Source organism: Mya arenaria, chromosome 4 (assembly GCF_026914265.1).
Source record: "Mya arenaria isolate MELC-2E11 chromosome 4, ASM2691426v1".
Taxonomy (NCBI): Eukaryota; Metazoa; Mollusca; class Bivalvia; order Myida; family Myidae; genus Mya; species Mya arenaria.
In genome coordinates this window covers 39,116,774-39,129,110 of record NC_069125.1, presented here as the reverse complement: position 1 = coordinate 39,129,110, position 12,337 = coordinate 39,116,774, and the positions used below count along the sequence as shown (strand labels likewise).

Below are 12,337 nucleotides of genomic sequence, written 5' to 3'. Positions count from 1 at the left end.
ATATATGATATAGTTATGTCTTTTAAAAAAGACAAAAAGCACTGCTATGGCGCTGACATCGTGATAATTACTACACTATTTGGTGTCGGGTCAACTGGGCCCAATTACCTTTTCGGTCTGGTCCAAATCGGTCAAGTCATTTTCGGCCTACTTTTGAAAGGAAGCGTGCCTATGGAATGCTCTTTACAGTTAAAATCTGGTCTATAATTTGCTAAGGAATTAGTAACAAACAAAGGTGACTGTTGATGTTTCTTAGGTACATGTATATGACTGTGACTAACGGGTAATTTGTAAATGATATCGGATTGCCAACAATTGCTACTATATATACTGTAACTTACACAAATACGCCTCTGGGATGACTGTATCTTTTTAAACCGTGAAACCAAGGTATTTTATAATATGATGATAATAAAACATCAAAAATCCTGATGGCTTGTATTAAGGATTAAGGACTCTACCAGTGATTTGAGCAGAACAACCTAACTGTCCTTTCCTTCGAATTGCTATATAGGAGCAGTTGCATGAAAAGCAGCTGGGGTAACCTATATTTTCAAGTGAACTTAAAGGATGATTGACCACGCACCGTGACAAAGCTTTCCTCGTGCTTTTGGAGACATCATTTCCGTCCACTTTGCACGAGCCTGCCTGTACCTGTATGACGGCGATCCCAAATGTGCACGTGTTCTGGAGATCGATTACACGTACGCTGCAAACTTCTACAAACTGATGCACATACTCAGACAGATGAAGTAGCCCTCAAAAAAGATCAGACGTACATGTACCAGTAGCGTTTCTCAAACCCTCCTAAATTTCTTATACATCAAAATGAAGACGTATTTGCTTTTCAGACGTACCATATACTCCGATGCGTATAGAGATAAATGTCTTCAAGTCAATATATATCTACATAATATATGTATATTTATATACACATAAACAAGCCATGCATAGCTGTTTAACAAATCTTTAGATGTTGCATGATCATGATGATGATGATGATGATGATGATGATGGTGGTGGTGTTGGTGGTGGTGGTGGTGGTGGTGGTGGTGGATAATCACCTACGTGTTACGAAGTTTCGGCAGTAATCATTGAACAATGAAACGATTACACCAAGAATGAAAGATCAGCAATAACAATCAGTTGAATGTAACCTGTTAACCGACTAAGTTATCAACCAAGCAGACTGTGACCAGGAAGAAACCAATAAAAAACTTTTTCTGCGAAGAAATAAACTCACGCACATTGATGAAAGCATTGATTGAATTTGCTAACAGACTGCAAACTGATCTTGTATTCGGAGTAGGTAAATATTAAGGTTAGTGCATTCTATTTTTTAAGATGATGCAGTACGTTTTCGCGACTGCCACGCTGCATTTATTTTTTGTATTCATTATCTGAACCTGTTGAGGTACAAAGAAGGGCCACTGCAAGTAAAGATGCAAAGCTATTGTAGTTATAAGCAGAGAAGGGCACTTTGAAACCCATTAGTGCCCTTCTGTGCATACGTAGTTATTAGCACAGAAGGGCACTTTAAAAACCCTCTTCTGTCTGGTGTGCGTACATCCTGAGTCTTGTTAAAATGGATTGGAATTGTTCTTTTTATTATTGCTGATATCACTTTGCGTTTTGAATCTGAGAGTAGGTGACATTTCTTTATTTATTAGTGTTGCAATACCAATGCTGTCCTGTTTCTTTGATTAACATTGTCATACTCATCTTTGCTCATAACAAATATGCATTCCTTTTTATATTGCCTGCTTCTACTCCTGTTTTATTAGCGTGTTTATAGATTATTGCTTTTAAATTATGTGTTTTTTCAGTGTTTAAGTATACATGTTCTTTTTGCAATCATTTTATTTTTTCTCTCTCAAATTACAGTCATCAAAATTAGACTCTTGGAATTGTTACACTTATGCTTGGCATCTACTTTTTTCAACAAATTCTGCTATATAAATTCAGGAATTTGAACAAGCGGGTAAAGCCTTCTACTATTTCAAAAGCTTATGCTTGAGATGCGATTATCGAGTAGAATTGGATTATCATTGCTGACCACTTTATGTCGGCAACTATTGATGTTGTTGTCTCTTATTGATGTAGCTACTACTGATTGTACATGCTTTCAATTTAAAAAATGTTACAATATTTAAGTAATTTCTAAACCAAAGCATTTTTTCACATTGAATGTCCGTAGCCTACAAGACAGAATATTGATTCGCGGTTAATATTTCTGTTTCTTCACATCTACTTACATTGATCATTGATACAATAAATGGGGAAGTAATATTTTAAGGAGATCAATGGTCTTTTTATGGAGGGATATTAATAGAAGAACCTAATGTTTTGTGTTTCTACCTTTGCTTTTTTGTGTTAGAGTTCACAAATATGTTGTGTTTGCAGCTGACTTTGTGAATTTTTTCTATTATATTAACTAGGTCTATTGTTCCTCTTGAATTCTGCGAAAAAGAAAAACGTATGACTAATTCTTAACTACTTATAATCTTATATTCTCCAAGATGTTCCTGATTTTTCATTCCATTGTTATCTTCATAGCACAGGCTTTTAATTTCCCTAAGTAACACTTGACTGTTGTATGAATGTTATTAAATTGTCATACGTGTAATTTTTTAGCATTGAGTGAAGATGGGACGATCACGTTCACGAAGTAGGTCACGAAGCCGGGGACGACGTTACAGCCGCAGCTACAGTAGAAGCAGAAGCCGGTCATCCACCCCAGAGTCATTCCGAGTTCATGTCTCTGACCTAGGTCTTGATCCAAGCAAGAGAGAAATTGAAAAGGCATTCGATAAGTTTGGGCCTCTCATTGAGGTCTGGGTTGCACGTAATCCACCATGTTTTGCATTTGTGGTTTACAAATATAAAGAAGATGCTGACAATGCCATAAAGACAATGGATGGACAGTAGGAATTGGTTCCTTATTTTATTTAAATAATTATTATATACATAATCTATTTTTAGTTTGTCAGTTGTTTGAAGGAAAAAAGTTGAGGTACATGTATTGTCAAAGGTTGAGGTCAAATACTTTATGTATTTGGCACAATGATTGTAAAAAAAGTAACTGCATCAGTATATTTATCACTCTTGTTGGCATGATCATGCACAAGAAATGTTTTGTTTTTGTGTTTCACCAAGAGGAAACGCGCGTACTTACCACAAACCCAAAACTTTAACCGCAGACCTCATCAACAACTCATATAAATTTTACAAAGCATTTTGCAATGGCAATGCTCTTGCAGTAATATTTAATTTGTAATAATTTATTGTTCTTTTTCATCAACAGGGTGTTGTCAAGTGGAAGGATCCGTTGTTCGTATGCAAGACCGCGTATTCGAGGTGGGCGGGGCAGAAGGGCGGGGTTTGATGCAACATTGAGGTGCTACCAGTGTGGCGAGATGGGCCATTTCTCTCGGGATTGCGATGAGATCTGGAGACAGAGGAGCAGGAACAGGGAGAGACAACACCGGTATAATATTGCAATATTGTTTATAGTTACTATGAGTATGAATGTAGTTTCTGGCAAATTGTTATTCATGTTCATGTTCAAATCCAGTTGTTTCTATTATGCATTGTCTTAACTATGATGTTAGAACTAGTTCATATTTTCATGTTTATGAAATTTAGTGCTCAAACTTATATTTTGTGTAATTTATTTTTCAAATTTCAAATTCAAAACATAATTTTGAACACTAAGGTGGGTAATGTTTGTTAGGATAAATGTATTAAATAAGTTGTCGCTCAGTGATGCTTATTCTAGCGATATAATAAATTGCAATTGCATATTTACAAATGCTTACCTATAGGAAACATCATTATTCTTGGTAAATTTTTATTCTCTCGGAAGATCCATAATTGCCTTTCAGGGCTCGACGTTAACTTTTAAATCCATTGGTCCATTCGGACTAGTAGATATATTTTCTACTGGTCCTGACCTAATATCCACTGGTCCTGACCAAATTGATACTTTTTGATGATATGATTTTAATTCTTTGCCTGTGAAGGTTTATTATATACACACATGATGAAAATAATTGTGAGCTTTTAATTTTAATATAAAACTTTAACTGGTTAACATTACAACAATGAAACAATAGTATGAGGATTGACTAGAATATACGTTGGATTATCAGGCAGCAATAAAAGATATATAGTACATATCTGACTTGAATGAACATTAAAATTTGTCAATCACATTAGCAAATGGCTTTAATTTACTATGCATACGATAAATACTTAAAAACCAAATTCAATGCTATAAATATGGACGAAATGATTTGCTAAAATAAGTTATTGGAATTTTACATCGTAATAAAGATTGACCTAATTCCGATGATTTCACAGCTATCGTAAACTGTTCTGTGCTGTTTACTTCCGGTCGCAGATGTAACGCATGCGCAAGGGAATGTAAATAAAAACAACGAACGCTGCTTGCACTGCATTTATTTGTTGGATTATACATATTGTCAGATTTAGTCAGGGATCGTGCTTAACATTTCTGATTAAATTATTTCTTCTTGGAAATTTCACTGGCCCAGTCGGACTAGCAAGAACTGGTTTCTACTGGTCCGGACCATGAATCTGGTGGTCCCGGACCATCGGACCACCGTTAATGTCGAGCCCTGCCTTTATTTTTCAAGTTGAGGTTTTCAAGATTGAAAAAATGTAAGCTGCAAGATCTGAAATCAAGTTCATCAATCTAACTAAGTTATTTGCAGTGTAACTTCTTTTAGTCTATAAAGTATTCATGTCTAGAATAAGGACTTACTGCTGTCCTATGATGGATCATGGTATAAACTCAGATGATGAGTCGTTATCTGGCAAACTCATTAATATTTCAGTAGGAATCATACTCTTTATATGCAAAGTAATCATTCTACGATTACAGATTATGATCATATTGATTATTCACAATTTTATTGCTTTATTTATAAGGTTTATTGCTTTATTTATAAGGGTTGAACATTACTTTGTCTTATTCACATGTACAATAGTGTTGTATTTACCGAATATTGAATTGAAACATTTGACAGCATACATCTCATTTTTCTAGTCAAATATTTTGGTTAAATGTTTTCTCTATAAAGGGGAAAGATAGTGAAAACATTTACTTAAGATAAATTATATGTAATCGAACAGAGTGAAAACCTGTTTAAATCAAGAAGATATCTGTATGGTCTTTTTATAACTTCAAAATCTTCAAAGTTATTTAAAAAACATCAAATCTGTAATATGAGACTATTTTGTTTTAATTGATTACTAAAATTATGTAGTATTTTATTTATTTTAAAGATTCTAGAACAATGCACTTCAGATCTATTCATTCATTTTGCACAATCATGTTATATTTGGTTGTTTAATCTTTCCCTGGGCACATTGAACGCAGTGTGTACATACCACAAGGTTAATATGTCATATGTAAACAGAAACTGGATGCATATTTCGGATATTATTCAGCTAGATAATATTGATTTGCACTAAATTTGTAAAAAAGGTGAAATGTGTCAAAAGTGAATGCAAGTGTATGGAGACACATTTTTACTTAAAACTTGGGGAGCGTAAAATGTGTGACAAAAATGAAACTTCATTGTTTGTCTGTCTTTCTCTTTTGAGCTGCAAAATAGTTCTTAATGAGCTTTTAATGAGCTTTTCAATATACAGATATAATCGCTCTGCAGTCATAAGGGTTTTAGCTATAGACTAATTGGAAGGGTGCTGCACCCTATCCCTTTTCTTCCTCAGGACCCCGTCACTCTTTTGCAGCCCCTTGTCCTAAATTTAAACCTGGCTAAAGCCCTTGTCCATCATCCTGCAATTAGCTTTGTTGTATTGATTATTTTTTGAAATAATGGTTGAACGCTCATGTCAGTGGTCGAAATTAGCACAAACCTGCAAGGCAAGCCCTGCACTGGTAAAATGCTTTCGGGGCTTGGTGAAATTCTGAATTTTATATAGCAGGGCTTGTTAAGAATGTTGATGCCAAGCACGAATGTCTGAATTTTGGCTTGCTCACCCAAAGTCTAATTTCCGCCTGTCCAACTAAGCTCCAACAATCGGTTTACATATGATGTAAAATAACGTGGCTTGTACACTGTGGGATGGGGGTACTTTTTCCTACAATGCATGTTGAAAAATTAAACAGAATCAAAGCTAAATCCCATTTTTTACCCCAGTTTGTTAGGTATTTTGCCACATTGCACATATTGTTGAAATTGTAATACTATTTATGTTCTATTTTTACAATGAAATGTAATTATTTTCATCAGGCTTGTGGTATATGGTTAAATGAAAGATGATTATGGTATGGTGAATGGTGGATATCATGTTTGTATTGCCATCCCTGATTGGTTGAGTGATGGAATGAGAACCAATGAAAAGTGAAGTTGTTGGTTGGGAGTTTGTCAGCCAGATTCTTATTGGCTGTAAGTGAAACTTTCATAATTATTTTTATTTCGTATTTGTAGATGGTATGTAAATTTACAATTGTTGTTTAATTATTTAAGTGTAGCTGGGTATTTGATTTGTATATCACGTCACTTATACTGTCTCGCTATAGAGCTAGCTATTTGGGTGCCAAATGTAGCTGACTGTAAAGATTGCTATGTGCATCTATTAGGAATCAAACTCACAACCTTAGGCTCTGCACGCTTTAAAAGCGAGCTCTATAGCATCACAGTATTAGTGCCACTCTATACATACTGAATACCCAGTAACACAAGTATACATTTGAAATTGATAAGAACTTAATTTAAACATTTAACTCGTAAATGAATACATATATAATCTTACTTTAGTCATGTCTTTTTAGTGACAGGTCATTGACTGTTTGTGGACATTCTTGTTTTTCAAATTAGCTTTAATTTTATTGTGTTGTATATCAGTTTAATTCTTCTTGATTTTCAATGTTTTATTTAGCCACCTGGTCAACTTGCAACACATATTTATTCTTTTGTTATTTTATCGATCTCGAGGTTAATTTCCGTCCCTGTGCATGTTTCCTATTTTTTCCTATGTAGCTTCCCTGCGTATCCTATGTTCAGTCCATGAACTTAATTAAATAAAATTAAAGCACTATGTTTATAAATGTGAACTACCCATGTATTTAGTGAATTTGGTATTATGTATGTCTGCTGTTATTCAAAAAAGATAAATTTCACAAATTGACAAATGAGCTGCATTGCGCGATTTTGGGCCTTAGGGACATTGTTTCTACATTTATGATGTTCATTGTGAAAAAAACATCCTAAAAATGAGTTACAATTACTTTTATAACTTTGAATGGAAAAGTATTAATTGCAAATATTTCTATCTGAGTTTTTACAAATACTTTTTAGGACTTTTTAGACAAAATTTATTGTTTTCCAATTTAAATGTCTTTATTTATAGTATAAAACATGGAAATTAATCATGAAACCTTTCTAGAATCATGTTTAGTGAGGATCTTGTGTTACCTTATAAACCTTTTCTGAAAGGCAATTCAAATATTGATATAATTATTATTTTTTGTTGTTTCAATTTTGTTCTTTTGCTGTGACATCATAAGTGTGATGTGAAAGTTCTTAAAATGTCTCTGAATTTAAATCAGAAAAGTAAATGTATCTGATCAAGGCTCCAAATCATGTCGCTCGTATTATCCCTTACTTTTTAGTCTCATAATTACAAACCCTTAACGCATGGACTTAATATTGGAATGGACAGATAATGCTTACAGGCATTTTAACACATAAAACATGGACAGAACCATTATGTTGCATTATTTCTCTCCTTTAATATTAATTTTGATTTTGATTTGTAGTTGCAGCTTAAGCTGGTGCACACAATTCTCTTCAATCAAGAAAATGGTTTGGTGCTTATGTTCTCTAATGACTTAAATGTTCTTCTTATTAGCTTATGATATAAAGTGAATATAAAAAATATATGTGTTGTAGTTGTAATGTTGATTTGATTCTAGATTACTTGCATAGAAAATAAGGAAGATCAATCTATTTACATGAAGCATCATACCATTTTCTTTTGGAGAGAAATAAATTACATTTTACAAATATAACAACATATTTGGTTAAAACATTGCAGTCGAAGGAGTAATTCACGTTCAAGGTCAAGGTCTCGCGGTCGAAGGTCAAGGTCACGAGGTCGAAGATCACGGAGTAGGGAGAGGAAGAGGAGTCGCCGTAGTAGGACCAAGTATGTGTTCGTGGCAAAAGGGACGCCATTTGTCAGACAGAAATAAAGTGGTGGCGTTTAATAACTTTCAATCGAGACTTTCCCACTTGTTATGCTGTCAGACAAATAGGATGAAAGTGTAGAGCTGGCCAAATTCATTATTGCAAGTGAACCATGATGATGCACACAGAGCCTGGTTGGCTCCCATTTAACTGCTTTTTCTTCTTTTCTCTTGGTTTTGTAATGATTCAGATGTCATTCATTGTTGTTACACAACCTCTTTTTGGGCTAAATTATTCTTTATGGCCTTAAACCTAATTCAATGAGGATAAATTGCCCTCTTAAGGCTGCTAAATTTCTCTTCAAACTACATTGGGGATGTGATGTGGTCAAGCTATAATTTAGCCAATACATTGTAGGTTTAGGCAAACTTTCAGAACCTACACCTCATCCCTTTCAGCTGGCTTCTGCAATTATTTCTACACATGAAACTGAGTTTTCTCAGCTTTTTATTGTAGATTTCGGATATAAGTTTCAAAACTAGAATGTGCAATTTAAAGATTGAAAACTCGGTTCATGCATACTTTTGTTCTAGTTTTATATTGGTCATAATCATTTATACCAAATTGAATGTAAAATCTCAATACCTACATGCCCTTTTTCAGCATATAGCCATGCTGAATTTTAGCTTCAGTTTTTTTACAATAATAGATGTAATTATTTTCTTTTGAATCTATATTTCACCAGAGGGGACTATAGGTTAACCCTCTGTCTTTCTTGAGTAACTGGAACCTGCAATATCTCTTCATAGATGTAACATTTCCACTTCCAGGTCCAAGAGTCGGTCACCAAGCAGGTCTCGTTCTAGACGTCATCGATCCTCATCAAAATCGCCACGGAAATCCAAGACACGATCAAGGTCACGTTCCCCTCGTGAGAACGGGAAAGAAGAGCAAGAAAAAAGTCCAGTTATGCCTGACAATGCAGGGGATGCTCCTGCAGAAGCCCTCGCCGATGATTAGTTGGGAATGGCAATGTTTACCCATTAAACTTGCCATATTTGTATACATGTTCTGTTAAGTGTTATAACATCTTCTTTTTTTTATCTTGGATAGTTATTTTGAATCATTGATTCACACTTACAGATACTGATTTTTATGTTAATAATTTAGAATTTAGGCATAAAAGCCTAATGGGGTATGTTTTGGTTTGTTCATTTGTCATCAAGATTGGATATTAAAAGTGCATATCTTGAATTGGAAGGTTTATTCATTAAAATCATAGTGTTTCTTCTAAGAATGAAAAAAAAGCAAAAGGGTGCAATCGAAATGCAAGACTGATTACACAGCTAAATGGGCACTCTGACATGTCTGAAAATAACTCATTGGGCTTATGTATCTTGTTAGCAGATACCCAACTTTAAAAAGGTTTCTTGTACATATTATTTTACAAGCTTACGCAAAAGCTTACGAAGAACTTCTTACATACACACTCGCAGCCTGACCACAAATTTCAAAACAAACAGGCATTCTTTAAAAATGACCTACATGAAGTTCTTATGCATGCGGTTACACAGTTACTTAAAATGACAAATTCGTGTTTTTTTTTATAAAAATATCAATGACTTCAACAAGATTGTGTAATAACTAATAAGTCAAAATTAATCATGCATTTTAGATATTGACGAGTATCATTGAAATCACAGTTTACATCCTCGTCAAAGGATTTCTGTGTAGTTTTAGAGTCGGATATATAGTTAGGTGTCGTCTGCAAAGCATGGCAGCCACCGGGATAATACGGCTCAGCGTCGTCGGGGGCGTCACACTCATTTCCGATCAATGAGTTTTGAACGACTGTGAATCAAGTTTTCATTTTGGGGGGGGGGGGGGGTCCAAGGCAAAGCTCGTTGTGACATTGTTTAGAACATAAATGGGCGCCTCGCCTCGACAGGCGACACATTCGACTCGTGGAATTCCAGCTTCTTTTAGAAAAAACACTTAATAGTGAATATTATGTAACTATTTCTGATCATTGGTTTGTCAGGGGTATACATGAAGTTCTTATGCATGCGGTTACACAGTTACTTAAAATGCATGAATATGCTTTGTGTAATATTTTATTGAATAATCCTTGTTAAACATACATGTTATATGTATTCATATAGATATTGACAATAGATTGATGAACTATTGATCACTTATGGATTCTGTCATCATTATGGATTCTGTCATCATTATGTACCCATTTTATTTTCATTCTCCATGGTTTGGTCTCAATAAAGATCTTGGTAAATCTGAGTTGTACATTGAAATTATCTTGGTGTCATACTTTCCTTATTGTACGGATTAACGGTTTTGCTCAACAATTAAAACTTTGAAATCAAATGATTATCATGATATTTGTTTATAGTTTGTATCTTATTGATATTGCTCATTATCACTGCTACACACATTTATCATTTTCATGTTTTGTGGAATCGAGTTTCTTATGGCTTAAGAATATTAGCAGGTTATAAAAAGGACAGGGTGCTGAGGGAGAAATGGGAATATTGTATACGGCTCTGGGTAATCTGAACATTATGAATTTGACAGAAAATGTTAGAAATCAAAGTATAATTATGTTTAATATATAAACAAAATTAATATTTGACAGTCTTAAGCATTAAATTCTATGAAGGCAGAAGGGTGCCCATGCTGGTCTGCACGAGAGCAAAAGGGTGCTACCAAAATTAGACACACCCTTCTGTAAGTGTTAGCTGAAATCCAATGGCTAAAACATGAAGCTAATGTATGTTAATATGAATGTTGTCTCCATGTTATCATTACATTGATGGATTTGGTGTTATGGTCATTTAATACTTGTATACCTTTGTATTATGTCACACAGATATTTGCATTGCATGGGTAAATCAATTCATCTATTGTGTTTCATTTTAATGTGCTATTGATTTATTTTTATAATCATTATTATAACTATATATTTGTCGTAAACAGATGCATCTAAAGCCATTGTTAACCAGTAAGATGATTGCATTTGAAGACGGGTTTGTTTCTATAAAAATACTTACCCCCAAAACTCCAAACTTTTTAATCAAATATTTTAGAACTATGCAGCATGATTTATTCTTAAAACAATCACATTTTTTTTCAATTTCAGATTTTCACTGATGAAATAATTTGCCCAAGCATTGTGCCCATTTTTATGGGCATAATTGTCGGTACATAAATGTTACAAGCTGTTAATGATGTTCTTTTTTAATGTAGAAATAATCAAATTTGTCATTCCATGTTTTAGTTTGTCCTGTTCAAAGCTTGCTGTTGGAATATGTTTTATATATTCTGAAGCTGTATATTGTCTTTGACTGTTAAACTGTTAATGTCTGATAGTCTGTTTTAGATGATTAGGGATAGAACGTTTGACATTTAAGAGTGGATTATCGGTTTGAATAAAGTCATATGAAGCATTAAGTGTTGTTTCCCTTGAAAAGTAAGCGATTGTAGTGCATCATGCACAACATCAAGGTAGCTTGACCGATTTGTCCGCTATTGTGAAGGGGGCGATGATGATGATGATGATGATGATGATGATGATGATTGTTGTGGTGGTGGTGGTTACGGTGATGATGATGGTTTTGGTTGTGGTGGCGGTGGTGGTTACGGTGATGATGATGATGGTTGTGGTGGTGGGTACGATGATGATTATGATGATGGTTGTGGTGGTGGTGGCGGTGGTGGTTACGGTGATGATGATGGTTGTGGTGGTGGTGGTTACGGTGATGATGATGATGATAGTTGTGGTGGTGGGTGGCGGTGGTGGTTACGATAATGATGGCGATGTCGCTGTTTGTCCTCTTGGCCAGCTGTGTCACCTTAAGAGTCGGTGGTTTGTTGGACAGTGAAGTACTGAATACTACTGATAAACGAAATTGCAGCTTTAAAACTTCCTTTGTATTATTCTGGTAGATCTATCTTCCATGATAAACTTGACAAATTCGTGTATTTTTATTTTATCATAACATCAACAAGATTGTGTTATAAGTCAAAATTAATCATGCATATTAGATATTGACGAGTATCATTGAAATTTCACAGTTTACATCCTCATCAAGGGATTTCTGTGTAGTTTTAGAGTCGGATATTTAGTTAGGTGTCGTCTG

The 12,337-nt window shown here is 34.5% G+C and overlaps 1 protein-coding gene across 3 annotated transcripts; it reads left to right on the top strand.

Moving 5' to 3' along the window:
• The first annotated feature begins 1,172 nt into the window (after positions 1–1,172).
• Positions 1,173–11,648, top strand: LOC128231408 (serine/arginine-rich splicing factor 7-like). Of its 3 annotated transcripts, none has more exons than XM_052944197.1 (5): positions 1,173–1,321; positions 2,635–2,924; positions 3,305–3,487; positions 8,092–8,202; positions 9,014–11,648. In XM_052944197.1, exons 2-5 carry the CDS (start codon positions 2,647–2,649, stop codon positions 9,201–9,203), a joined length of 762 nt encoding a protein of 253 aa, XP_052800157.1. In that variant the 5' UTR covers positions 1,173–1,321; positions 2,635–2,646; the 3' UTR covers positions 9,204–11,648. The 3 variants fall into 3 exon arrangements, with proteins under 3 accessions (XP_052800157.1, XP_052800158.1, XP_052800159.1); XM_052944198.1 differs by having other exon boundaries at positions 1,175–1,309; XM_052944199.1 differs by lacking the exon at positions 1,173–1,321 and adding an exon at positions 1,501–1,644.
• Positions 11,649–12,337: the final 689 nt, after the last annotated feature.